The sequence below is a fragment of the Rhinichthys klamathensis genome, unplaced genomic scaffold, assembly GCF_029890125.1.
Source record: "Rhinichthys klamathensis goyatoka isolate OS25496 unplaced genomic scaffold, OSU_Roscu_1.1 h1tg000482l_1, whole genome shotgun sequence".
NCBI lineage: Eukaryota > Metazoa > Chordata > Actinopteri > Cypriniformes > Leuciscidae > Rhinichthys > Rhinichthys klamathensis.
This window is the reverse complement of record NW_026606969.1, coordinates 674,118-701,740: the sequence shown is the minus strand read 5'-3', so window position 1 is coordinate 701,740 and position 27,623 is coordinate 674,118. Positions and strand designations below refer to the sequence as shown.

Sequence of the window (27,623 nt, the reverse complement as noted above, 5' to 3'; positions counted from 1 at the left end):
TTTTTGCAATGTTTTTTTTACGTTTCTTTAGGTTTATGTTGTTTGTTTATTCTTTGTTTGCTGCTATTTTGATATATATATATATATGGGAAGTCACATTATGAGACAACTGTGGGATCAAACCTGGGAAAGTAGCGACGGACTCTATGGACAGAAGTCTTCGGCCAACAGCGGACAGTTTCCGACAGACGGTTGTGGACGAGACGTCAGCGAGTAAAGCCTCGGCCTGAGAGAGAAGATCCTGGAAACAAGAGGTGACGTTATTCACACACATCATTAGCCCTTGAGCGGCCCTTATTTGTGGACCACACTCACGTTCCTTACAGTTAGAAGTGACTGGACACACAAAATGTTCTATTTTCTTCAGTAAAATCAATGTAATATGTTTTTGTTCAACAATATTTTATCTTTTTTATTTTGCATTTTGAGAGGATTTAATGGTACTAATTAATATTTATGCAATAATTATTATCAAATTTTCCCCATTGAAAGCAATACTTTTTTCTCTTTTTTTACATTTTAAATATTTAATTCTCCACAGAAAGTCGTGGAAGTTCTGAAATCGTATTTTCTAATTTTTTTACGTGCATATCATGTGAACTTGAGTAAATTATTAAATTATTTATTAAATTAACTATTAAATTATTGAAATATTAACTTAAAATCTCAGAGGTTCAGCTGACAAAAAAATCTTTAGAGAGTCCAGAACAGATCGATAGGATATTTTGTTATTCCTGGAAGGTTAGTGTGAGTTTTCTATCTAGAGGCGTCAGTAAAGCTTGGTTCTGGAGACCGTTCACATCGGTCAGATGGAGGAGAGATCTTTGAAGGTAAAGAGCTCAGGTAACACTGCAGTCTGTGCCTCTTGTGTGTCAGAGAAACTGCTTTTATTTCAGTGCACTAGCTTTGAATAACCACAAGACTGCGCTCACGGACACCTTAGCAAAGGTCATCAAACATTAACATCAAGAGTTGTTCACATCAAACCCAGTGCTTGTTTGTCCATGTTTATGCCGCAATCAAATTGTTATGTTGTTAATACAACAATAATAAGTTAGTTTAAAAAAGGCAGAATTATTTTTGTTGTAAATGACAAAATTATGTTATTAACATGCAAAAGAAATAATAGAAATTATATTTTAATATGCATCCCTTTCACATTGGTATGTTGTTAATGTAAAAAATTAAATCAGAAGTATTTTCACAAGTGGTCTCATACTGTACTTTACTTTTTTTATGATTATTTAAACATACATGTTTAAAATTATATTATGAACATGCTAATATAATTATTTAAATGATGTTTCAGTTTTTTATTTTCTTCTCATGTATCAGCCAATACTTTATTGGTCATCATGCAGCCGTCTCTAAAGCCGCTGATGTCCATCAAACTGTTCATGTAAAACTAAAAGCAGAAGTATTTCACTACAAGACTGATGAACCTGGAGAGTGGGTCGATCCTCAGGTTTCTCTTGCTGCATCTGCTCCAGCAAACACTTGCTCTCTTCACTCAGATCCTGATCCGGATCCTGATCCGGATCCGTGACGCGATCCAGCGCCGCCCAGAGGGTGGAGCCTAACGAGAACATGTGACCCTGGAGAACAGAGAGCCATGCTAATTAAATCATACTTCTTAAACATATACAGACTATAAACCCAAAACCTGATCTACTATCACTAATGGATCATCTCATGCATTGGGAGTATTTTTGTTTACAAAACAAAAGGCACATTTATTTAGATTTTATTTTGTTTATTAGTTTATTAAATAAACGTGTTTTTTTTAAGCTGAAGTCACAGGACAGAATGCACCCTAAAATGTAAGAATAATGTTAAAATTGCAAAATTATTAAAATGTTATGAACATGCACAAAAAAAAGAAGTGTATAATTAAAATGAAAATAATATTACAATTATAATATGAACCGGCAACAAATATTAAGAAAATTATGTTATGAAAATGCAACCAAAAACAAGAAGTGTATATGAAGTATACAAGTATAAAATTAAAATGACAAAATTATTAAAATTATGCTATGAACTTGCAAAAATATTATTAACATTGTTATGAACATGCAAAAAACATATTATGAAAACAAAAAAAATATAGTAATAAATGACTGGCCTCTATCTGAAAAATATATGAAGTAAAATCAATATTCCAAAACTATAAAAATGATGTTATGACAATGCAAAAAGAAAAAGACTGGTCTCCGTCTGAGAAAATTAAGTGTATATGAAGTATAAAAATGTATAAAATGACAATTATTCAAATGTTATGAACATGCAAAAAAAGAACTGTAAATATAAAAAAGAAGTAGCCTGTACAATTAAAATGACAAAATTATTAAAATTATAATATGAACCTGCAACAAAATATTATGAAAATTATGTTATGAACATGTAAAAAAACCAACAAAAAAAAACAATACTGGCTTCCATCTGACAGAAAATGAAGTGTATTTAAAGTATGAAAATGAAGTATAAAATTATTATTACAAAATTAATCAAATTATGTCATGAACCTGCAAAAATATTGTTAAAAATGTTATGAACATGCAAAACAACATTATGAAAATTGTGTTATGAAAATGAAAAAATAATCCTGAAAAGTATATGAAGTATAAAATCAATATTACAAAATTATTAAAATTATGTTATGCAAATGCAAAAAGAAAAAAGACTTGTCTCCATCCCCAAGTGTATATGAAGGACAAAATTGAAGTATAAAATGAAAAAAAATATTTTAATTATGTTATGAACATGTAAAAAAAACATATGATTAAAATGATGTTTCAGTTTTTCCAATAACAGTTTCTTTGACACTATATTTTCTTCAAAACTCTTCAAAACGACTCATTGCTCAGCTCGAAAATGAATCAAACATTTCAATGAAAAGAAGATCAGAAACGCTGCAAACAACAGAACCTCTCACAGGTGAGACTCAGCAGTCTGTCCAAAATCTGATGATACGATTCTTAATATCATGATTAAATATGATCATCATCATTACTTCAGAATACATTCATATTTTGTAGAGAAACAGAATGAAGGTGTGTTTAAATTAAAAGGCTGTTCATTCCCACTCAAAGAGCATTACATAAGATGTTTTCATATCAGAAATGCAAACCGCCTACAGCAATTCTGGCTTGTGGTTTTTATTCCTTTACTGTATATATATATACATATAAGGTAGAAGCTAGCAGGTTATTTAGTTTTTATTTTATTTATTAGTTTATGAAATAAAACAATGGCTATTTTTCATCTGTAGGCCCAGGACAGAATGCAACAGTCATCCTAAAAATGAAGTATAAGATTAAAATGTTAATATTAATCAATGATAAAAAAAAAAAAATTATGTTATGAACATGCCAAAAAAAAGGACTGGTCTCTATCTGAAATAAGAATGAAGTGTATATGAAGAAAAAAGAAGAAGAAAATAAAAATTACTAAATTATTACAATTATATTCTGAACATGCCAAAAAAGAATGATCTCTATCTGACAAAAAAGTGTATATGAAGTAACATAATTTTAATAATATACTTTTTTTTTGTATGGTCATAACATACTTTTAATCATTTTGTCATTTTAATTTTATTCTTATACGAACAAAATAAAAAGAAGGCTGGCCTCCATCTGACAAAGATTAAGCGTATATAAAGCAACCAAAAAAAAGAAGTATAAAATTAAAATGACAAAATTATTCAAATTAGGCTATGTCATGAAGAGGCAACAAATTATTAATAATATAATATACTTTTTTTTTTCTTCAGTTTTTACAATTATTGTATTACTGCTATATCATTGGTATATGGTACATGTCCCAAAAGCTTGACAGCGTGTTTTTGGTAATTTTTGGGGAATATGAAACATGTGTGTGTATAAAAATGAAGTGAAACTGCTACAGAAGAAGAGATGCGCTGAAACCTCATGATCGCAGCATCACTCTCCTCTCACAGCATGTCATACACACACACACACACACACACACACAACTGCTTCTATTGTTTTCTATTGCATTGAGTTTTGGGAGGCTTTTCCACTGTCTAAATGAGCCATGTTCTGTCGATTTAGCAAACATCTGCATTTGCATCTGACCTTGTAAAATAATAGTTTAAGCTCACCTCAAACGTGTGTTCAGTCTTATCCAACTCTGGAGGAACGAAACAGCCGTCAGGATCATCTGAGAAAAGACACATAACACGAGAGAAATCAAAAACTTTTTACACTTCCAATGTGAGTGGTGCTTGTCAATGCAAAAGCCACGTATACAACTCTGCGCTAGCAACACCAATGTCAAGGGTTCGATCCCTAGAAAACACAAGCTTAAATATTAACAAGTGAATTCACCAGGTAAGGAATAGTACACCAGGGGCCGTATTCACAAAGAATTTTAAGGCTAAAAGTAGCTCCTAACTGGCAAATTTAGGAGCAACTCCTAAAAATAATGGGCGTGTCACTCCTAACTTTAGGACTCCTAATTTTTTTCACTAAGAGTAATTCACGAAGCATTTTAGCCCTAAAAGTAGCACCTAAGTCTGGGACAGCTTAAAAGCAGTCGAGAGGACTCCTAACTCACTAAGACCGATTCACAAAGGATTGTAGCGCACACCAGCGCCTCTCGCAGTCGTCCGGGGTCCGCGACACAAGCGGAAATGCTGCATTGATCTGCAGACATATCCTCTCCCATCTCACGCTTAGTTTTGCTTGATATCCCAGTGCCGAATTTCACTTTTATTATGTTTTTGGGCCAGCAGCAGTAACTGATCCTGCGTCCAGTTGGGCTTTCTTTTCCGTTTTGGCGAATTCATAATCCACCGTCATTCAACTATTATGGTGTGTTCACACCGAACGCGAATTTAATTATTTGCGCGAGTAGATTACATACAAAGTCAATGCAAAGACGCGAATAGGCGCATCATTCGCGCCGGGCGTTGCAAATGACGCGAATTGGGCGACGCGTTTGCCGCGAATGTCTTCCGCGCAAGTTGAAAAATTTGAACTCGAGCGAATGTTCAAGCGATAGACGCGTATTTGACGCTTTATTCGCGTTCGGTGTGAACACACCATTACATTACTTCAATAGGAGTAACATTTCCTTGCTTTAAGTAGTCTATTTAGGCTAATAGGATGTCAATTAACCAAGCAAGTGTTAATGCAAGTGTCGTTTTTTCATTATTAGGCAAGTGGCGGTTTTCATTGGGGTATTAGGCTACCTTGATTTAATTTAATTTAATTCACGACCTCTCTCTCTCTGCCTTGTTAGAATTACACTTCACTGGGGCCTGCACAAACATTTCGATGACATTACTATTATTATTTTGTGTAGGACACAGACATATTTAGATGTCGTAATTCCATGATTTGTTGCGTCTGTGTTATGTTCCGCATGATGGCCCTGTCATCTAATAACCAATCACCGTGATCATTGCGAGGAGGCTCGTGCATGAGAAGTGACGTCATCCATAGCAACGAAGTTGTCATTTTTCCTTACTAAGAGTAGGTCTGAAAGGCGTTGTGAATAACTTTTAAGAGAAAACTCCTAGCTAAAATATTTTAGTGCGATTTAGGAGTACTCCTAGTGGTAAGATAAAATTCTTTGTGAATACGGCCCCTGATCACTAAAATATAATCATGTAAAGAGCCCCTATTATGCTATTTAAAGGTTCCTAATGTTGTTTTGGCGTCTCCTACAACAGGTTCACACGCATCTAATGTCAAAAACACTTTATTTCCTCATAATCTCCACGGCAGCGTCAGCTCTTTTCTCTCAGAGTCTGAAACGCTTCGTTTGTAGATTCAGTCTCTCTAAGCTCCGCCTCTCTGAGAGCTGCTCTGCTCTGATTGGTCGACGCTCATTATCATATCTGAATCTCAGCTCTTGATCGCAGTGGTACGAACAGTAACGGTGGCGTGGGTTTTACCGTATCGATCTCATCAAAGTGGATTTGCTTTGTCAGCAGAAAACAGCGTTTTCTCGACACGAACAACACGAGCCGAACTCTTCCAGTCTCAGTGTTTGAGGGCGGGGCAAAGCAGGCAGCCAATGGGCTGGCATTATGCAAATTAGTTACAAACCAGTCTCAGATAAACTACAGTGTTTGAGGGCGGGGCAAAGCAGACAGCCAATGGGCTGGTATTATGCAAATTAGTTACAAACCAGTCTCAGGTAAACTACAGTGTTTGAGGGCGGGGCAAAGCAGGCAGCCAATGGGGTGGCATTATGCAAATTAGTTACAAACCAGTCTCAGGTAAACTACAGTGTTTGAGGGCGGGACAAAGCAGGCAGCCAATGGGCTGGCATTATGCAAATTAGTTACAAACCTATGTAGGTTCGTGTAGGAAGTGAGACTGGAAGAGTGTAAAAAGGGTTCAGTTCACTTACTTAAAAACATTGAGTAAACCCGTTGCCTTAAAATTATTAAGTAAATAAACGTAATGCTTAATTGAATAAATTAAGTTATGTGAACTTGACAATTCCACATTACTTAATTTTTTTGATTAAGCATGACGTTTATTTACTTAATAATTTTAAGGCAACATGTGACCCTTTAAGGCAAAAAAATTTCATTTAAGTCACCTGATCACTTTTTACAGTGAATTAGACGACTCGTTACTGAAGTTTAGAATCACTTCTTTCTTTTAGGACACAATAGCTCTATTTATCTGCACTTTCCAGACCTTTTACATTCAGAAACGCCGCATGACGACGCACACACCTTCAACATTTAGCATTAGGTGTTTCCTCTGATTTTAGGAGCGCTAATAATAGTTATAGATCACTTAACCAATAAAACCATATTAACTACGGGTCGAAATGCGCAGAACTGTGACAAACACCCACGGTATAAAAAGCTCCAACTGTGATGTGTAATTATATTCCCTTCATCAATCAGAGAGAGTGTGTTTCTCTCTGTGAATAAGTGTGTAAGTCCTCAGAGGAGCTTCTCTAACTCTCGCTGTCTAACTAGGACACGTTGAGAAGAGACGCTCTCCTCCAGACACTTGGATCTGTTAAATAGGTCAGGCTTTCTCCTCCACAGTATCTCAGATCCTCCAGAAAACACTCGGGCAGAGGAACTCACCGGTATATTTAGAAAGTATACGCTGTGGCCTTTGAGAATGACCTTCAGTGTATGACCTTCAGGCTGCCAACGGGACTAGGGGACAAAACCATTGCTAGTTTGTATGCAGTTCTCATTTGTACCTTCATTTGTACAGTCGTCAACATTTAAAATGGATCAAAACCTTTCGTCAAAGTTATACATGAATTTTGAACAATACCTGGACAACTTTGATTCACTTTTTTGATCCACTTCAAATGTTGACTACTGTACTTTACAAGTTGTGACACGAAACACCCTAATCTGATAACAAAACAAGAAGAAACAAACCATATAAAATATAATCATGTGTTTGTCACACAGGGAATTGACTGTTTTTCACAGTTGGTAATTCATAGTTTTTACTTGCAAAAAACATACATTTAACTGTATTTTTACAGTACAATTACATTTAACTTTTTACACTAAGGTCCCAATAATTAGTTACGGCATTAATTAACATTAACTAGCAGTACATTTGTTCGCAGGGAAAGTCCTTTTACTGTTTTTCACTGTAAATTATATAGTAATTCATCATTTTTACTTGCAAAAACTATAAATTTCACAGTATTTTACAGTAAAATTACATTTAACTTTTTACACTAAGGTCCAAATAATTAATTAAGGTATTAATTAACGTTAACTAGCAGAACATTTGTTTGCAGGGAAAGTCATTTTACTGTTTTTCACAGTAAATTATATGGTAATTCATCATGTTTACTTGCAAAAACTATAAATTTCACAGTATTTTACAGTAAAATTACATTTAACTTTTTACACTAAGGTCCCAATAAGTAGTTACGGCATTAATTAACATTAACTAGGCTAGCAGTAAATTTGTTTGCAGGGAAAGTCCTTTTACTATTTTTTACAGTAAATTATATGATAATTCATAGTTTTTACTAGCAAAAACTATAAATTTCACAGTATTTTACAGTAAAATTACATTAAACTTTTTACACTAAGGTCCCAATAATTAGTTAAGGCACTATTAACATTAACTAGCAGTACATTTGTTCGCAGGGAAAGTCCTTTTACTGTTTTTCACAGTAAATTGTATGGTAATTCAACGTTTTTACTTGCAAAAACTTAATTTCACAGTATTTTACAGTAAAATTACATTTAACTTTTTACACTAAGGTCCCAATAATTAGTTAAGGCATTAATTAACGTTAACTAGCAGTACATTTGTTTGCAGGGAAAGTCCTTTTACTGTTTTTTAAAGTAAATTATATGGTCATTTATAGTTTTAACTAGCCAAAACCATACATTTGAGAGTATTTTTACAGTAAAATTACAGGTATCACTTTACAATAAGCTCCCATTAGTTAATGCAATAACTATCAATGAGCTATACGTTGTTACAGTATTTATGAATCTTAGTTAAGCAAAGTTTTAGTTAGTTAAAAAATACAACCGTTCATTGTTGGTTCATGTTAGCTCAGGTGTATTAATAAGAATGTATTATCAAATTAACATGAACTAGAATAATAAATGCTGTGGAAGAATTTTTATAGTCAGTTCATGTTAACTAATGTATTTAAATAATGTTAACAAATGGAACCATATTGTAAAGTGTTACCACATTACATATAATGTTAAACCATTTACAATTATGTTAAAGTAACAGTTTAACAGCATTTTTACTGTAGCATTTTGAGTATTTTTTTTTTTACTCTTTACCAGTTTTATCTTAACATGATCCTGACTCTCTTGAGTTAATTTCCAAATGTTTATCTCAGAGGTTTTAGACTGTCACAAAATGCACATTAATAATGCTTTACGGCATAAATTGCACACTCGTGGGAGGGTGTCATATCTGTTAATAATTATGCAAATTAATGCCCCCATTATCCGACAGCACAATCACTGAAACACACCAACACATGTGAGATGCACATTAATAAAATCAAGCTTTATGAAGACACGTCTGTCAAAGCCATCCATTTGTAGAATAAGTTTCCAATAATTAGTTAAGACGTTAATTAACATTAACTAGCAATTAACAGTATATTTGTTCACAGGGAAAGTCATTTTACTGTTTTTCACAGTAAATGATATGGTTATCCATAGTTTTTACCTGCCAAAATCATATAACAGTATTTTACAGTAAAATTACAGTTAACTTTTCCAATAATTAGTTAAGGCATTAATTAACTATGGTAATTCATAGTTTTTACTTGCCAAAACCACAGGCCCGTCGGAACAAGCGTGCCGCACAAGCCCTCAAAAGTGAAGCCAAAACATCTCGATCGCCCCCCAGTGACCGGTCCTAGTATAGGTCATAAACCCCGCCTCCCCATGTTATTCAACGGGACGTGTGACCAACTAAATAATTAAATTACACTTCACATATCTTTTTTCTAAGGATAATTTCTGTCATTTACTGTAGTTTCTATCACGTTGATGTAATTTCAAGTGTTTGTTTTTAAAATAAGTTAGTTTTTAGTTAGTTATTTGATGCTATAAAAACGGTGCTGTGACATCATGATTGACAGCTCTGATTGACAGCTTCTCTGTGCGAAGTAGTCACTGAAGTACTAACGGACTTTTTTTCATAATGTTGACTATGTGGTTAGTAGTTGTATTTACCTTATTTTAATGAGGTACTGCAATCAGCAGACATCATTGGCGAGGAACGGAGCAGACAAGGCCACTTAAGAAAAGTGCAGGGCGTGTGCTTACGATTGATTCAACGAGAGTGAGGGCGGGGCCTTGATTTCGCAGCTTTACTTCCTGCTCACGACTGCGCATGACTGGTCCCGAAAACGCTACTGCGCAGACTCAAGTTCCAATATGTCAGCGCCATATCGGGACACTGGCGGCTTCAGTTCTCTCCAATGGAAAAGAGCGAAGGGGCGTCGTCCATCTTTTTTTACAGTCTATGCGTCGGAACAGGACAGGCAAACCAAGCAATTGCTTGGGGCCCCGAGCTGGACTGGGGCCCCAAGACAACGACTGTTTAAGAATAAAATGCAACGACAAACTGTGAGCGCCCCTTTGATAGTCAATGCAGTAAAGTGCAATGACACTGTTATCGGAATCCCCCTCAAGGGGCCCCCTCAGTAGTCGCTGACAGCAGCCAGCCAACCACGCGATCTCTGCTGCCGGCAAAATACAAACCTCCTCGGGAGTTATCATGAAGCGGAATTATGCTTCAGGAAGCCAGAAAAGAAAGAAGAGAAGGTTAAGAAAAATACCAGATAGTGGTAAAGTAATAAATTACACTGCATAAAAATAGCTCTACTTGTCTTGTACAAATGGTGTAATTTTGCAGAAGGTAACATTAGGCTAGCAAAAATATGTTTATGTTAGCTACCTGCCTGACGGCAAATGCTGCTTGTAACGAACAGTTAGTGCAAATTTTTTTTCGAACGGACGGAATATGGTTAACGTTACATACTGTAATATGTTTTTTAACGGTTTTAGGAGTTCCAGAATCACTGTTTATCGTATTTAATGACATGACATTGCTATAGCTAATAGGTTTTGATGAAAGTGGCATAGCATAACTATTCCACCGTGATAATCTATTTACCAATGGGGGTTAGGAAAACCACACAATAAATTCCGTGCATCAAACATTAGCTTGGGATGTTTTTAAGCTTTGGTAGTGAAAGCAGCATCCCTTCCCTTCTAATATCAAAATATGGAAATGCTAACATATCTTTAAGTTTTCTGTAACACTTTATAATAACAATCATTAATAGATGGTAAATTGTTAGTTATTTAATATTTAGTTAATTGTCATTTAACTGTTAGCAAACAGTCTTTTTACTTAATAAATAATTTGTAACCTTACCCATCTATAAACATTATTTAACCTGAAAAAGGCAGAGGAACATGATTTTTTCATAGCTTATGTCACTGTAATTTTTTATTTTTTTATGCACAGTATGCAACAGCAGTATTTGCACTGTAAACCTTTTTTATTCATATAAAGTGTGATTTACTGTTTTTTTTTACAGTAAATCATGTGGTAATCCATAGTTTTTACTTGCCAAAACCATACATAATGTATAACAGTATTTTACAGTAAAATTACAGTTAACTTTCCCAATAATTAGTTAAGAAATGAATTAACATTAACTAGCAATGAGGAGTTTTTGTTCACAGAGAAAGTCCTTTTACTGTTTTTCCACAGTAAATTATATGGTAATTTATAGTTTTTACTTGCCAAAACCATACATTTGACAGTATTTGTTTTTACAGTAAAATTAGTTAACTTTTTACACTAAGGTGCCAATAATCAGTTAAGGCACTAATTAATATTAACTAGCAATGAGCAGTACATTTGTTCACAGGGAAAGTAATTTTACTGTTTTTTACAGTAAATTATATGGTTATCCATAGTTTTTACTTCCCAAAACCATACATATAACAGTATTTTACAGTAAAATTACAGTTAGCCTAACTTTCCCAATAACTAGTTAAGGCATTAATTAACATTAACTAGCAATGAGCAGTACATTTGTTCACAGGGAAAGTAATTATACTGTTTGTTTTTTTACAGTAAAGTATATGGTTATCCATAGTTTGGTCCAATCCACTACATTGTTAAAAGCGCTATATAAATGAGGATGACTTGACTTGCCAAAACCATACATATAACAGTATTTTACAGTAAAATTACAGTTAACTTTCCCAATAATTAGTTAAGGCATTAATTAACATTGTAGGAGCCGCATTTGAGTTTTATTTTTGGTTTCATAATTTACTTATAATTGTTTTTTCTATTGCATTTGAGTGGTACACCTTCTACAGCCAGAGAGGGCGCTATCCTATAAGTTGGAGTGGGTAGCGCATGAGAGAAGGAGAAGGCGTGCCAGCTGATATAGTCTTTGACCTCGGCCTGGATCTGCGCTACTGAAGCTTGGCCTGTGTGAGAAAGCTGAATGCCAAGCGCAACAAAGGAATGCTTAAAGACATTTAAACCAGTTCTCAGTTTTTGTTTTGTACTTTATATTTATTTGCAATAAATATCCACAATCATTCAAGCAACAACACTCTTGGATTTTCTTGGATTCGGGCTGTGAGTCTGACCCAGTACTCGCATTCTCCAGGTGGTTGGAAACATTAACAGGGGGTTACAGGAAAAACCCAACAATGTTTTTGCCGCTACAAACATTAACTAGCGATGAACGGTATTTGTTCACAGAGAAAGTCCCCTTACTGTTTTTCAGTAAATATTATGGTAATTCATAGTTTTTACGTGCCAAAACCATACATTTAACAGTATTTGTTTACAGTAAAATTACAGTTAAATTTTTTACACTTTTTTACTGTTTTTTACAGTAAATTATATGGTTATCTATAGTTTCTTTATGAAGACACATCTGTCAAAACCCTCCATTTGTAGAGATGTGCATCAAAAGCAATATTTTCAATAATCCAGGCAAACGCTGTGAGTGTGTTTGAGTCACGAAGCTGATGACTCACCGCCGAGCTGATCCATGAAACACACGTTTCCATGAGCGTTGAAGGCCAGTGTGTCGGGCGTTACGCAGAGTGTGTGGAAGAGCGGAGAGAGAGCGATGCTCTGTAGAGAACACACACACTCCACACACACCGCCCACAGCTCCTGCTCCGACAGCCCGCTGTCCCTCAGACACAAAATATCAGCCAGAGAAACATTCTCCTGAGGAAATATTGAGTGATTGATCACATGCATGCATGATATAGAGACACGTGCAGTGCAATGGGGTTACGACGACTTTCTAGTTTAACACACAATGCATCATTACAAATTATATTACCAGCATAACAGTAAAAGTCAAACACACATGCACACAAATACATAAACACACTCACACACACTGCTAAAAGTGTGGAATAATTAAGGTATTTTAATGTTTTTTAAAGAAAATACAGTAAAAATATTTTATCAGAATGCAGTAAAAAAATTAAAATATTATTACAATGTAAATATGTGAATATACAATAAAGTGTAATTTATTCCTGTGATCAAAGCTGAATTTTCAGCATCATTACTCCAGTCTTCAGTGTCACATGATATGCACTGATATGCACTTACTGTAAAGCTTCTTTGAAACCCTATGATTGTTAGCCAGAGGAGAACTGGCCCCTGACTAGCCTGGGTTCTCCCAAGGTTTTTTTCTCCATCCAATCTGATGGAGTTTTGGTTCCTTGCCACTGTCGCCTTGCTTTTGGCTTGCTTAGTTGGGGATATTTAATATTCAACAATATTATTGAACTGTGTTGTACTACTTTCATGTTATCACTGTGAAGCTGCTTTGATGCAATCTGTATTGTGAAAAGCGCTATATAAATAAATGTGACTTGACTTGACTTGACATGATCCTTCAGAAATCACTCTTATATGATGATGTGATGCTCAAGAAACATTTATGATTATTATTTTTTGGGGAATAAATTCACAGGAATGAATTACATATTAAAATATATTGATATAGAAAACAGTTATTTTAAATTAAAATAATATTTTACTGTATTTTTTTTATCAAATAAATGTAGCCTTGGTGAGCGCAAGAGACTTCTTTACAATAAAAAAAAATTAAGATTTTTTTTATTTTAATTATTATTCCAAAACTTTTGACCGGTAGTGTAAATACACACATAGAGTACAAAACTCAGAAATCTCCATAGCGACCCATTCATTCCAATGGAATATTCCACAGATTACAAAAGACAGATTGTCACAAGTTCTGCTATGATGTCACAAGAGTCTGTACATCATTGTGCTCAGTTTCCTAAATGCATTCATGGGGAATGTGTGTGTTATGTGTGATTGACAGCTATTTATAGTGTTTTCATCTCTATTTGAGTTAGAAGCAAGTCTAAAGGGGTGTTTGCCTATAACTGATATGATGTTAGGACATTGTTATGCAGTTGCTAATGTGTTTTGCAAAACAAAACTCCATACAAACTATTTTTTGTGTGTGTGTGTGTGTGTTCTATCCTTCATAAGGAAATAATCAAACATGGCTATATAACCGAGGCATGCTGTCGGCAGATGGGAGAGTGTTAAGGGACTTTCTACAAGAGTCGCAGTTAATCTCTGAGTAATGAAATCTGTTGGCTCAGACCAGATCGGATTCAACAAAAAAACTCCGAGTCAAAAACAAGCCCGTCTCAGTGATGATGTCAGACTGGAAAGAGCCTTCAGAAGGTTTAATAATCGTCTTTTGTGCTTCTTTTAATATCAGGACCGTGTTTAACTGGAAAAGACACATTTGGATTTTCCATTAAACTTTGTAGTTCCCAAGACAGGAGTTTTCAAACTGGGGTTTGTGGAAATGCTTACAGAAAAAGTTTTAAATAAAAAATAAGATTAAAATAAATAAATTAATAAATAATAAAAAAATATATTTAAAATAAACAAATAAACAGATACAAATAAATAAATAAATAATATATTTATTAAGAAAATATAAATTAAGTAATATTTTTTGAGGAAATGCTTACAGAAAAAGTTTTTACAGATTTGTTTTACAAATATATAAATAAAAAAATAAGATAAAAATAAATAAATAATCAAAAACTATATTTAAAATAAACAAACAAACAGATAAAAAATAAATAAATAATATATTTATCAAGAAAATATAAATTAAGTAATATTATTTTTCAAATATTAAATAAATAATAAATTCCCAGTAATTGGGTCGTTATACAGGTAATAATATAGATGCCTTTAAACCCTGTCAGAAGAGTCTTTATCATTGCTTTTGTGATGCTGTATTTACATTACAGTGGCACAGAAGATCACACCATACGGGTTAACTGTAATAATAATAATGTGACGCCCACACTTTTATGCTGCAGTTTATAGTTCCCAGCTTGGACTGCGATATAAATAAATTATTCGTTTGCATTGTTTTAGCTGCTTTTTGCTTTTGTATTTTTGATGTTGTCATGTGATGGGACAGAGCTAATGTATGACACTGGTAAAACAACACACCACATGACGAACAGAGTAACTACTCTCCGAGAAAAACATGTTCATTCATCAATAAAGAATAAAACTAGAGCTGAATTTATAGAGTCGGTGCAGCCGTACGAGCCGAGACCGTTATAGACTCTCTGTCCAGAGAACAGCAGAGACACAGACTTCTCAAACTCCCTACAGTACACACACACACACACACACACACACACACACACACACACACACACACACACACACACACACACACACACACACACACTCTTACTCTCACTCACACACACTCTCTCTCTAAAACACACACACTCACACTCTTACTCTCTCACACACACACACACACACACAATCTCTCTCTCTCTCACTCTCACAAACACACACACACTCACACTCTTACTCTCACACACACACACACACACACACACACACACACTCTCTCTCTCTCTAAAACACACACACTCACACTCTTACTCTCACTCACACACACACACACACACACACACACACAATCTCTCTCTCTCTCTCACTCTCACAAACTCACACACACTCACACTCACACACACACACACACACACACACACACTCTCTCTCTCTAAAACACACACACTCACACTCACAATCTTACTCTGACTCTCACTCACACACACACACACACACACACACTCTCTGTCTCTCAAACACACACTTACTCTTATTCTCACTCTCAATCACACACACACACACACACACACACACACTCACATTCACACACATGCACTCACTCACGCACACACACACACACACACACACACACACACTCGCTCTCTCTCAAACACATATACTCACACTGTTACTCTTACTCTTACTCTCAATCACACACACACTCTCACATTCACTCACACACACACACACACACACTCTCTCTCTTTCTCTCTCTCTCTCAAACACACATACTCACACTCACACTCTTACTCTCTCTCTCTCTCTCTCTCTCTCTCTCTCTCTCTCTCTCTCTCTCTCTCTCTCTCTCTCTCTCTCTCTCTCTCTCTCTCTCTCTCTCTCTCTCTCTCTCTCTCTCTCTCACACACACACACACACACACACACACTCTCTCTCTCTGCCCCAGATACGCTTGTCCCTGAACCTCCGGAAGTTCACAACACTCCTTACAAAAAACAGTCTCGAGCTCAACACGACAAAAGCACTGAACAAACTCTGAACATCAAACGAATGTGTGTGTGTGTGTGTGTGTGTGTGTGTGTGTTCATAAGATGATCTTCACCTCTTCAGTGAATCTCTGCATAAATGCGTTATGTTAGTTCCTCAGTTCCTTTATGTTTGTTCCTATTATTTCTCCATAAAGAATACATTCCAAATAAATAATGCATCATGTTTTTACCCCACCACCAACTTACAGCTAATGTTAGATAGTGATGGTCCGATGGAAATATAATAACACATACAGACTATTATATTCATATGCCATGATATTTGCATGCTACATGTACAAAGTTAAAAAAAGAACCATGGTTATAATAACAGTATTAATCACCAGGAGACTGTCAATCAACCACCTGTCAATCATCAATCTCACCTCGTCCTCGAGCAGTGGAGGAAGACGCTCAACTTCTCTTCTCTTCTCCTCTTCCTCTTCCTCATCCTCTTCCAGGCACACCACAGCAGAGCCGAATGTTCCCATGGATCTTCAGGATAAATCCACGCGTGTCCTGACGGATCCCAGATCCGCTGGAGCTTCTGCTTCTCCTAGAAACGCTCGTCCCCGACGCGACGCGTCACAGATGCGCGAGTTCTGAACATTCTCCTGCACTGCGGATTCAGTGTTTCTTCTGCTGATAATAACCGATGGCAACATGGGAGTTTACTAACTATGCTGTCATGGTAACGACATGCGCGTGCACGCTATTACTACACGAGACGCCCGCGAGCGAGTGTCCGAAGTCTGAAGCAGCGCGCGTGCGCAGACAAACGCGCTCCACATTTTGATCAGATGCGCGCACACGCTACAATATTGTTATTTATTGGTCATCGTGACGCGCATTTGCGTCAGTTAACCTTTCCTATAAAATATCAGCAACATTTCGTTTCTGAGACGTCTTTTACGGACACTTAACCCGTTTAATCCCAAATTTTTTCTTGCAACTTGAGTACATGCATTTTACTCCTTAGACCTCCCTAACACTCAAACATTATGCCTTTTTTGATTTTATGTTGGTTAAGTTAGTGAAATATTAGGTTTTATACTCGGTCACAATAGTGACCGGTGGGAAACAACATAGTCAGAATTCATTCAAATTCTTCAATTAGACCTATTGACACAATTCATTCCAAGACATCCAATATCTCGTTTTGTCATTTCGTGAAGAAGGCTTAGTGAGGTGAAAAGGTTGTCATGTACAAAGTTACACCCTGGAGGAACTTCTGCTTGTTCGGCTAGACCCGTATGGGCTAGACCATGACTACACTTGGGCCCTGTCCTAGGCCAATTTCAGGAAGATGTGTGTTCACTCATTCAGTGCACTGAAGATGGGCCGTACGTTGTAGAAAGGGTTGTTTGTGGTCATGTGTGGGGCACACCATTTGGTTCTCATGAACATCTGCCCAATCCTCCAGATAATTCACCTCTGCGTCGCCATTCAATAGTCTACTTGGCAAATGGGCTGTTTCACCCTGGTACTCCCTATCTGAGCCATCACTATCACAGTCACTTTCAATTTGGGGTGGGGGTGGGGGGGGAAGGGGGTCACGTACGTCAAGAAGGTCCAGCACATTGACCGTTTCTGGGACACTCATCACTACACTGAACAAAATTATAAACGCAATACTTTTGTTTTTGCCCCCATTTTTCATGAGCTGAACTCAAAGATCTAAGACCTTTTCTATGTACACAAAAGGCCTATTTCTCTCAAATATTCTTCACAAATCTGTCTAAATCTGTGTTAGTGAGCACTTCTCTTTTGCCAAGATCATCCATCCCCCTCACATCCATCCATTCAGTGTAGGATTGCCAAAACCTGCCAATACCAGCCAATACCTCTGTTTTCAATTGAAGCACTGTGTTATACTACCGGTCACAATTGTGACCGTAAACAAATTTACAAGTCTTACGAGCAAAATATATATGCAGGAGTATAATTCTCAAAATATATCAGTAGTAGGCAAGGCAAGGCAAGGCAAGTTTATTTATATAGCACATTTCATACACAATGGTAATTCAAGGTGCTTTACATAGAAAAATCTAAAGAAATAGGAATAATTAAAACAGTTAAGAATAAAGAGATTAAAATAATCAAAAGAAATAAGAATAATTAAAACAGTTTAGAATTAAAAAATTAAATAAAATACAGTACAAACAGTCGGACACAGTGGCAAAGTGCTCATTCAGTAAATGCATAGCTAAACAGATGTGTTTTGAGTCTGGATTTGAAAGTGACTACTGTAGGAGCACATCTGATCTCCTCTGGAAGCTGGTTCCAGCTGCGGCTGGCATAGTAGCTAAAAGCAGACTCTCCTTGCTTAGAGTGAACCCTTGGTATTTCTAGCTGATGTGATCCTAATGATCTGAGTGATCTGTTGGGTTTATATTCAGTGAGCATATCTGCAATGTATTTAGGTCCTAGGCCATTAAATGATTTATATACCAGTAATAATACTTTAAAATCAATCCTAAATGTAACTGGGAGCCAGTGTAAAGACCTGAGGACTGGTGTGATGTGTTCATATTTTCTGGTTCTGCTCAGAAGCCTGGCAGCAGCGTTCTGTATGAGCTGCAACTGTCTTATGGTCTTTTTAGGAAGGCCAGTGAGGAGTCCATTACAGTAATCCACCCTGCTGGTGATAAAAGCATGCACAAGTTTCTCTAAGTCTTGACTGGAAACAAAGCATCTAATTCTTGCAATATTTTTCAGATGATAGTATGCTGATTTAGTTATTGATTTGACATGACTACTGAAACTAAGGTCTGACTCTAGAGACACACCAAGATTCCTGACTTGATTTTTAGTTGTTAGACCCCTAGCGTCAAGGTATGCATTCACCTTGAGAACTTCATCTTTGTTTCCAAACGCAATGACTTCAGTTTTGTCTTTGTTTAACTGAAGAAAGTTTTGGCACATCCAACTGTTTACTTCATCAATGCATTGGCACAGGGAGTCAATGGGGCTGTAATCGTTAGGCGATAGGGATAAGTAGAGCTGTGTGTCGTCTGCATAGCTGTGGTAAGAGATTTTGTTCTTTCTCATTATTTGGCTCATTGGGAGCATATACAGGTTGAACAGGAGTGGTGCAAGAATTGAGCCTTGAGGGACTCCACATGTCATGGATGTCCACTCAGACTTATGGTCTCCTATACTCACATAATAACCTCTCCCTTCTAAGTATGACCTGAACCATTTTAGGACTATCCCAGAAAGCCCCACCCAATTTTCCAGCCTGTCAAGAAGTATGTCGTGATCGACAGTGTCAAATGCAGCACTGAGGTCGAGTAGTACCAGCACTGATAATTTGCCTGTATCAGTATTTAAGCGAATATCATTTATTATCTTTATGAGCGCTGTCTCTGTGCTGTGATGCGATCTGAAACCAGATTGAAAATTGTCAAAGTATCCATTCAAGCTTAAGAATTTGTTCACCTGATTGAAGACAACTTTTTCAATGATCTTCCCTATGAAAGGAAGATTTGAGATCGGTCTATAGTTGCTTAATATGGTCTTATCCAGATTGATCTTTTTCAGGAGGGGCTTGACAACTGCAGTTTTCAGGGAGTTTGGAAAATTCCCAGAGAGAAGTGAGGCATTTACCACTTCTAGGAGATCTGCTTCTAAACAGTTTAACACACTTTTGAAGAAAGATGTGGGAAGTGCGTCAAGGGCGCAGGTTGATGTTTTAAGGTGCTGTACGGTTTCTTCTAAAATTTTGCCATCAATTTCTTCAAAATCAGACATAGTAACTACTTTCTGCGGTTGTGGTCTGATCTGTCTGACCCCAGTGCGGCTCAATGATGTGCTGATCACCTTTCTGATATTATTGATTTTCTCAGAGAAGAAAAAAGCAAACTCCCTGCACTTTCTGTCTGAAAGCATTTCACTGGGAATCTGGCTTGGGGGGTTTGTCAGTCTTTCTACAGTAGCAAAAAGAGTGCGTGTGTTGTTTAAGTTGCTGTTTATAATATTTGAGAAGAAAGTCTGTCTAGCTTTGCCTAGTTCCATATTAAAAGCATGGATGGTGTCTTTGTAGATGTTATAATGGACTACAAGTTTTGTCTTCCGCCACATGCGCTCTGTTTTTCTGCATTGTCTTTTCATATTTTGCACAGCTGTTGAGTTTCTCCAAGGTGCTTTTTGTCTACCACTCTTCCTGACTTTCACAGGAGCAATATCATCAATTACACTTTTAACTTTTGAGTTAAAACAATCAAGGAGAAAATCAACAGAGTCAGCAGATATGCTTGGTGTTGAAGATATAGCCTTCATAAATAGTACACTAGTGTTCTCTTAAGCATCTCTTCTTGACAGACACAGATCTAGCTTCAATGGCAGGAGAGATCAATATATCAAAGAAAATACAGAAATGATCAGACAGTGCTACATCCTTAATAACAATCGATGAAATGTTTAGACCCTTACTGATAAGTAAATCTAGAGTGTGTCCACGAGTGTGTGTCGGTCCGTGTACATGCTGAATCAGGTCAAAAGTTTTTAAAACAGTTTTGATTTCTTTTGCCATATTTGTATCATTATCTATGTGAATGTTAAAATCTCCAGCAATAGCAAAACAGTCGAACTCTGAGGAAATTGTTGATAACAGTTCTGTAAAGTCCTCAGCAAAGGCTGGAGAGTATTTTGGAGGCCTGTAAATAATGATAAGTAAAATGCGTGGGGCACCTTTTAAAACAATACCGAGATATTCAAAAGACGGGTAGTTACCAAATGATGTTTGCTTACATTGATAGACATCCTTAAAAAGAGCAGCTACTCCTCCACCTCTCCTTACAGCTCTGCAGACACTCATAAAAGTAAAGTTAGGAGGGGCTGTTTCATTGAGGACTGTTGCACTGCAGCTGTCTTCTAGCCAGGTTTCATTTAGAAGCATAAAATCCAGGTTGTATGTGGTTATTAAGTCATTGACTAGAAGTGATTTATTTTTAAGTGAGCGGATGTTTAAAAGTGCTAACTTAACAGTCTTACTTTTTGTCCCCACAGCAGTCTTAGTTTGGCGTGTAATAGGTACCAGATTAGATGGGTTTGCTGTACGGCTTTTGAAGGCCTTAGACCTTCTATCATGTAATCGAACAGCAATAGAGAAAGATACAGGCACACTGGGTTCCCGCTTGTTATGTAAACATTTAAGAAAGTTACTGTTGTCATAGCGGAGACCCGACACATATCACTGAGAGCTGGTATCAGTTGTTTTTGGTTGACCTCGGGCCGATGGAGGAGGGTGTGAGCCCTGGCGCTGTGGCAGAGGCCGAAGAGCTCTCACAGGAGGAGGGGGAGGGCGAGCTGGGCCTGCAGGCTTTGGTGGTTGTGGGGCCTGCCGCTTTTTGGTTGACATCTGGGGGCTTGCAGCAAAAGAGTGGGATAGTTTGGTTCCAGCAAACACCAGTTCTTCCATTTTCTCTGAGAAGCACAGAAGTGGAGATGCTGGAGATAGAGAAAATGTGTCTGGTGAGACGGGCTGTTGCTCTGGTGTTATCGGCTGTAATATGCTGTCCTGGTTTCCCTGGCTGTTTTCCAGAAAGTCGTCCTTGGGTGCTGAATCTTGGAGCAGTTCTAGTATGTCACAGTCTGTCTGTGGTGAGCGCTGTGGGCAGGGCTCAGCTGAGATTGTGTCCGTGAGCAGAAGTTGTTGTGGCTGCATGGTGTTATCATTGTCCTTGTGTGACGTGTCAACCGCATGTCCATTTAGGTGCTGAAGTGAAGTCCTGTGGTCATTCATACTGTGTCCAGGTATGTGTGTGCCATTCAGGTTGAGTGGATTGGCACAGACTGCAGAAGGATGATTGAGGGAGAAGCAGATATTGTCCTTTAGCACTCTTGAGCCAAGTTTGTTTGGGTGGTGGCCATCCTGTTGAAACAGTTGCCTCTGACTCCAGAAAAGATTGAAGTTGTCAATGAAGTTTACTCCTTTTAAATAGCAGGTTTTTTGGAGCCATGTATTAAGCCCAAGCAACCGTGAAAACCTGTTTGTTCCTCTTGCTGGGAGTGGTCCACTGATGAATGTTTGAACTTTCAGTCTTTTAAGTGTTTCAAAAAGTTCATTGAAATCCTTCTTAAGGAGTTCTGACTGCTCTTTATGAATATCATTTTTCCCCACATGAATGATGAGTCGATTTGCAGTTTTATGTTTCATCAGAATGTTCTGAAGTTCCCTGTTTACATCAGAAGTTGTTGCTTGTGGAAGGCAGCATGTAGTTGTATCCCTGCTACTAATGTTTTTGATTATGGAGTCACCCACTATCAGAGTCCTGGGCTCGGCTGCGCTCTGAGCTGAGTGCCGCTGTTTGCTCGACCTTGAGCGCCAGTTAGCAGTGTTAGCTACTGGCTGATTCAGTCTGTGTTCGATCACATTCATCACATTCAGGGATTCCTCATTCATTAATACTTCAAATCTGTTCTCAAGATGTATAGGCGGTGGTAGGAGACCAGTGTTTGCAATCCTTGTCAGAGCCGTATCTGGGGTAGAGGATGCTACTGCGGCAATATGTGATACTCGTGACAATCTGATGTCTCGAGTGCCTTTGGGTCTCGCTCCCTGTTTGTGCCATCGATTTGTAAGTCGATCGGCTTGTTTCTCTACACTCAGTATGGCCTGTCGAGGAGTACTAGATGCATGGGACTCACCGGCTGTATGCTGAGGGCGTCCATGGCTGATCTCTGTTGTGTGTTCCGTCTGGTTTGGTGGTCCCACAAATAACTTTGTTTCAAGAACTACAATCCTTTGTAAAAGTCTGTGGCAGTTAATGCAGCAAGTAGATTCCAGAGGAGGCATTTTCTCTTATCCTTTATGAGTGTAGACAGTTGTGATTTTCTCTTCCCCGGAATGTAAGCTTTCAGTGGGAGGCTGGTCAAGTAAAAAAATTCTGCTTTTTTGTAGTAATCCAAGCGTTTGAGCACTGTGCTGATTAGCTGAAGTTAAAATTAGGTGATAAAAGGAGATAAAATATAAAAATATAAAAGCGATAGAGCAAAGCGCGGAGCAGTAAGCAAGAGCGTCCGAACAGTAGTAGACCCTTTAAAGAATATATGTACAAAATATGATAGTTCTATATGTAAATTAAGATGTTTTATATACTACTTTTTGTAGTAGTCTGAGGAAGACATCTTCTTCTAGATGTGCAAGCAGAAAGTGAACTGATCTGGTCATGTGACCTTTCACACTAGTCACATGACATTAATTGATTTTAATCAAGACAATCTATTTTGTCATTTAAAAGTTGAATTTCTTGCCCAAAGTCAATAAAAACATTTTTAGAGCTTCCAGAAATAAGAAAAAAGCTGCGGTCACAATTGTGACCGGTGGGATTAAACGGGTTAAATGGTAAAAGGGCAGGCTAGTGTATGACTATATGTATATTGTCAGATTTTTATCAGGTCAAGTTGTCACACAGCCAATGTTATGCCATTTTTAATTTTACCTTTTACATTTTTTGTTTCATCAACTATTAGCTTCATGAACAGTTTAACCCTCAGGTGCTCTTCTTCGGTCATTTCTGACCGAAAAAGTTTCTGTTTTAAATTTTTAAAAATCACAGCTTCATCGGAATGTTACGAAACTTGGTGACTTTTATGGCATTGGATATGTGAACACACAAAAAAATTGAGGTCATGATCCGAGCAGGCTAAGTGGTCGTAAAAAAAAAAAGTCACACTTGTGCTCTTCGGTCAAAAATGACCGACCATAAGAATTGAATGGGAAATTGACAAAAACACAAAAACTTTAAGAATTTTTGTGTGTACAATCTACAAATCGGCCACGATGCAGAAAAAAAGTGCTCAGCATTGAAGGGGTGACACTCTAAAACACCAGGAGTGCAAAACAGACACATTCACCCACACACACACACATACAAACACACTTTTTATACACATACACACCAATGAATTGACCGACCATAGGAAATGAATGGGAAATTGACAAACACAAATTCTCTACAAATCGGCCACGATGCAGAAAGAAACATCAATAGTGAAAAACATAACATAATTAATAATTATAATTAACATATATATATATATATATATATATATATATAATTGAAGAAATATTTGTATAAATTAGAAAACAAAATTGTATTGTTTTCAATGACAAAAATGGACCATAAATATTGCATAAATATTAATAAGTAACATCAAATTGTCTCAAAATACAAAATTAAAAAGAAAAAATATTATTGAACAAAAATAAATTTTATTGGTTTTACTGGGATGGAGATTTTTTTTTTTTTTTTTTTTTTTAGGTGTCCGGTCACTTCTGACCGGGAAGATAACAAGTGTGACTCCGAAACGAAGAGCACCTGAGGGTTAATCTTGCCAAAAAGACATTAAAGACATTGTAATGGTTTTCTCCAGAGCGGCTGTATATATAAATGTTAATAATAAAATTAAACTAAATTAATAACTTTTTTACAACAAAAATGAACCATCACTGAACTTACACTTAAGCGATGATATTTTCTTCTGGAAACACACTTTGTTGCATTATTTCCCTGTTATCTCTGTAAAGCTGCTTTGAAACACACTGTTGTAAAAAGCGCTGTGTAAATAAAGCTGACTCGACTTGAATAGAGATACTGTGAAAGCATATTAAAAAAAAAATCTCAATATCAGAACACACAAGACTCCCAATTTCACCATTTTGTACTAAAGTAGAATGTGTAAAAAAAAACAAAAAAAAAAAAACCTGACAGCTACATCATGTTTACTCATGTTTTAATTCAAAGAATATCACCGTAATATAAGTGACATTAAAAAAAAAAAAAAACATGGTATTATGTTTTTTGTTTTGTTAATACCAATCAGAACTAACAAATCAAAAATGTTTTCCAAACATTTAATTTTTACTATACAGATTTAAATGTAAACAATCTTTGAATTTAATTTGTATTAACTTCCTTCAGAAATCACTCTAATATGATGATTTGCTGCTCAAGAAACATTTATGACTATTATCAGTGTTATCAACAGTCATATTTTTGTGGAAACCGTAATACATTTTATTTTTCAGGATTCTTTGATGAATAGAAAGTTCAAAAGAACAGCATTTATTTGAAATAGAATCTTTTGCAACATTATAAATGTGTTCACTGTCACTTTTAATCAATGTAATGCATTCTTGATGAATAAAAGTATTCATTCTATTGGTATCACAGTTTCCACAAAACAATTATGTTTTAAAAATTGATAATAATCATAAATGTTTCTTGAGCATCAGATCCTCATATTAGAGTGATTTCTGAAGGATCATGTGACACTGAAGACTGGAGTAATGATGCTGAAAATTCAGCTTTGATCACAGGAATAAATTACACTTTACTGTATATTCACATAGAAAACAGCTGATTTACATTGGAAAAATATTTCACAATATTTACTGTGTTTTCGATCAAATAAATGCAGCCTTGCTGAGCAGAAGAGACTTTTTAAACATTAAAAAATATATATTTCCGTCCCCAAACTTGGAAAAATGCTATTTTTACTGTATTTTGAACACAATTTTTACTGTATTTTCGATCAATTAAAATGCAGCATTGGTGAGCAGGAGACTTCTTTCAGAGACAAATAAACACACGCACACACACACACACACGCACACACACACACATACACACACGCACGCACGCACGCACACACACACACACACACATTCGTTTAGAATCATTGTGACAGAGCGCTTCTCTCTCTCTCTCTCTCTCTCTCTCTCTCTCTCTCTCTCTCTCTCTCTCTCTCTCTCTCTCTCTCTCTCTCTCTCTCTCTCTCTCTCTCTCTCTCTCTCACACACACACACACACACACACACACAGATTCATCTGCCCCAGATCTTCATGACAGCAGCAGATGTGACCAGCTCGTTCTCGGACTCTCCCCGAGGCTGAAGACCAATGATAACAAATACTGAAAATAAATGCTGACCTGCGTCTGGCCTTCATGTTAACACACGCAGAGTGTTACTCTTCTGCCATCAGCTTGTTTTAAGGCTATATGATTGTAGAATAATAATAGCATACATTGTAAAACAACTCAATACAAATCATTATGGAGTCATATGATTAAAGTCAGCATGAAACAGAAGTTTCATGTGGAACAAATGTGGGCGGGGCTTGATTTTGTCTGTGGGGAATTGATTGGATGATTGTGGTTTGCTATTGGTGGATCTCATGTGATATATCCTCGCCCACATCATCAGAGAAGAGAAGCGAAGTCGCTGTTATTCTGATTCAAGATCACCAATATATAATACTGAATACTGCAATATTCCATTATAAAAATATGACAGTATTAAATACGAACAGTATTTATATCGTTTTTACCTCTTGTAACACCAGCCACGTCCAAGTGATCTGAGGGCGCCGGCGCTTCGGTCTGTGCAAGCGCCGGAAAGCGCCGGAAGTGATCTCTCGCGCGGTTGCGAAAAAAATTCAACGTTGTCTGTTGATATATCGAAATCGTCTTCCATTGCGATTTCCTGTATATCTAAATATGTTTAGATCTTCACAGTGAAAGGTAACACTTCCGAAATCTCTGTGTAAACAATGAGTGACGTACACACGCGAGAGATCACTTCCAGACCGAAGCGCCGGCGCCCTCAGATCACTTGGACGTGGCTGTGTTTACAAGAGGTAAAAACGATATAATACTGTTGGTTTTCTCACACAAACCGCTCGTTTCGTGTCTTAGGCCATCAATGTGTACTTACATTTACGAGTCATTAAATCATGTTTAATTTGGACTTCTCTGGTCATGCTCTTTGAGGTGGTGACCATAGACCTGCATTATATGACTGACAGACAAGAACGGTTTGACCTAAAAATATCACAATTGAAACTACTGCGGAAACAAAGACACCTACATCTTGGATGCCCTTGAGGTAAGCTAAAACATACCAAAAAATAATTTCAAAGTGAACTATCCCTTTAAGACAGGAAAAAACACTTAAATATGTAATTTTGGTGAGTTTTAAGGGATCAAATGATTGACTCTTTAAAGGATCACATAATACTTTGTTTAACAGTTTGTTTTTCTATTGGTAAAGTAATTTTATGAGCTGCGGGTAAAATGAACACTTCATACCTCGAGAACAGTTCCAGCAGAATTTCAGATAATATCCCGCAGATATTAAAGTCGAAGTGCTCAAAAGTCTATAGCCCTGTATCATATTCACACTCTCACCGCAGCTCTTGCAGGAATTTACATCGACAAATAAGCACATTTTCTTCGTCTCCCTTAAGGCGCCTCGCAGCTTTAGAATGCAAATTGGACGTGAACCAAATTCTCCCGAAATATCCTGCATTCAGGAGACACGAGCCATGCACTGTAAAAAGTGCTACACCCACAAAGTAGGTTTTATATATTTTAAATATTTGTAATCTAGTTTATTTTA

At 36.7% G+C, this 27,623-nt stretch overlaps 1 protein-coding gene across 1 annotated transcript in view; it reads right to left on the bottom strand.

Moving 5' to 3' along the window:
* The window catches only part of LOC130072193 (kinase non-catalytic C-lobe domain-containing protein 1), a 97,800-nt gene extending 80,836 nt beyond the window's left edge, over positions 1 to 16,964 (bottom strand). The window contains exons 1-5 of the mRNA XM_056237206.1: positions 16,603 to 16,964; positions 12,545 to 12,743; positions 4,127 to 4,185; positions 1,443 to 1,595; positions 124 to 241 (exon numbers count right to left, since the gene is read on the bottom strand). Of these exons, the coding sequence (XP_056093181.1) occupies positions 124 to 241; positions 1,443 to 1,595; positions 4,127 to 4,185; positions 12,545 to 12,743; positions 16,603 to 16,707 (634 nt within the window). The 5' untranslated portion in view covers positions 16,708 to 16,964. The remainder of the gene's footprint in view (positions 1 to 123; positions 242 to 1,442; positions 1,596 to 4,126; positions 4,186 to 12,544; positions 12,744 to 16,602) is intronic.
* Between the last annotated feature and the right edge of the window lie 10,659 nt (positions 16,965 to 27,623).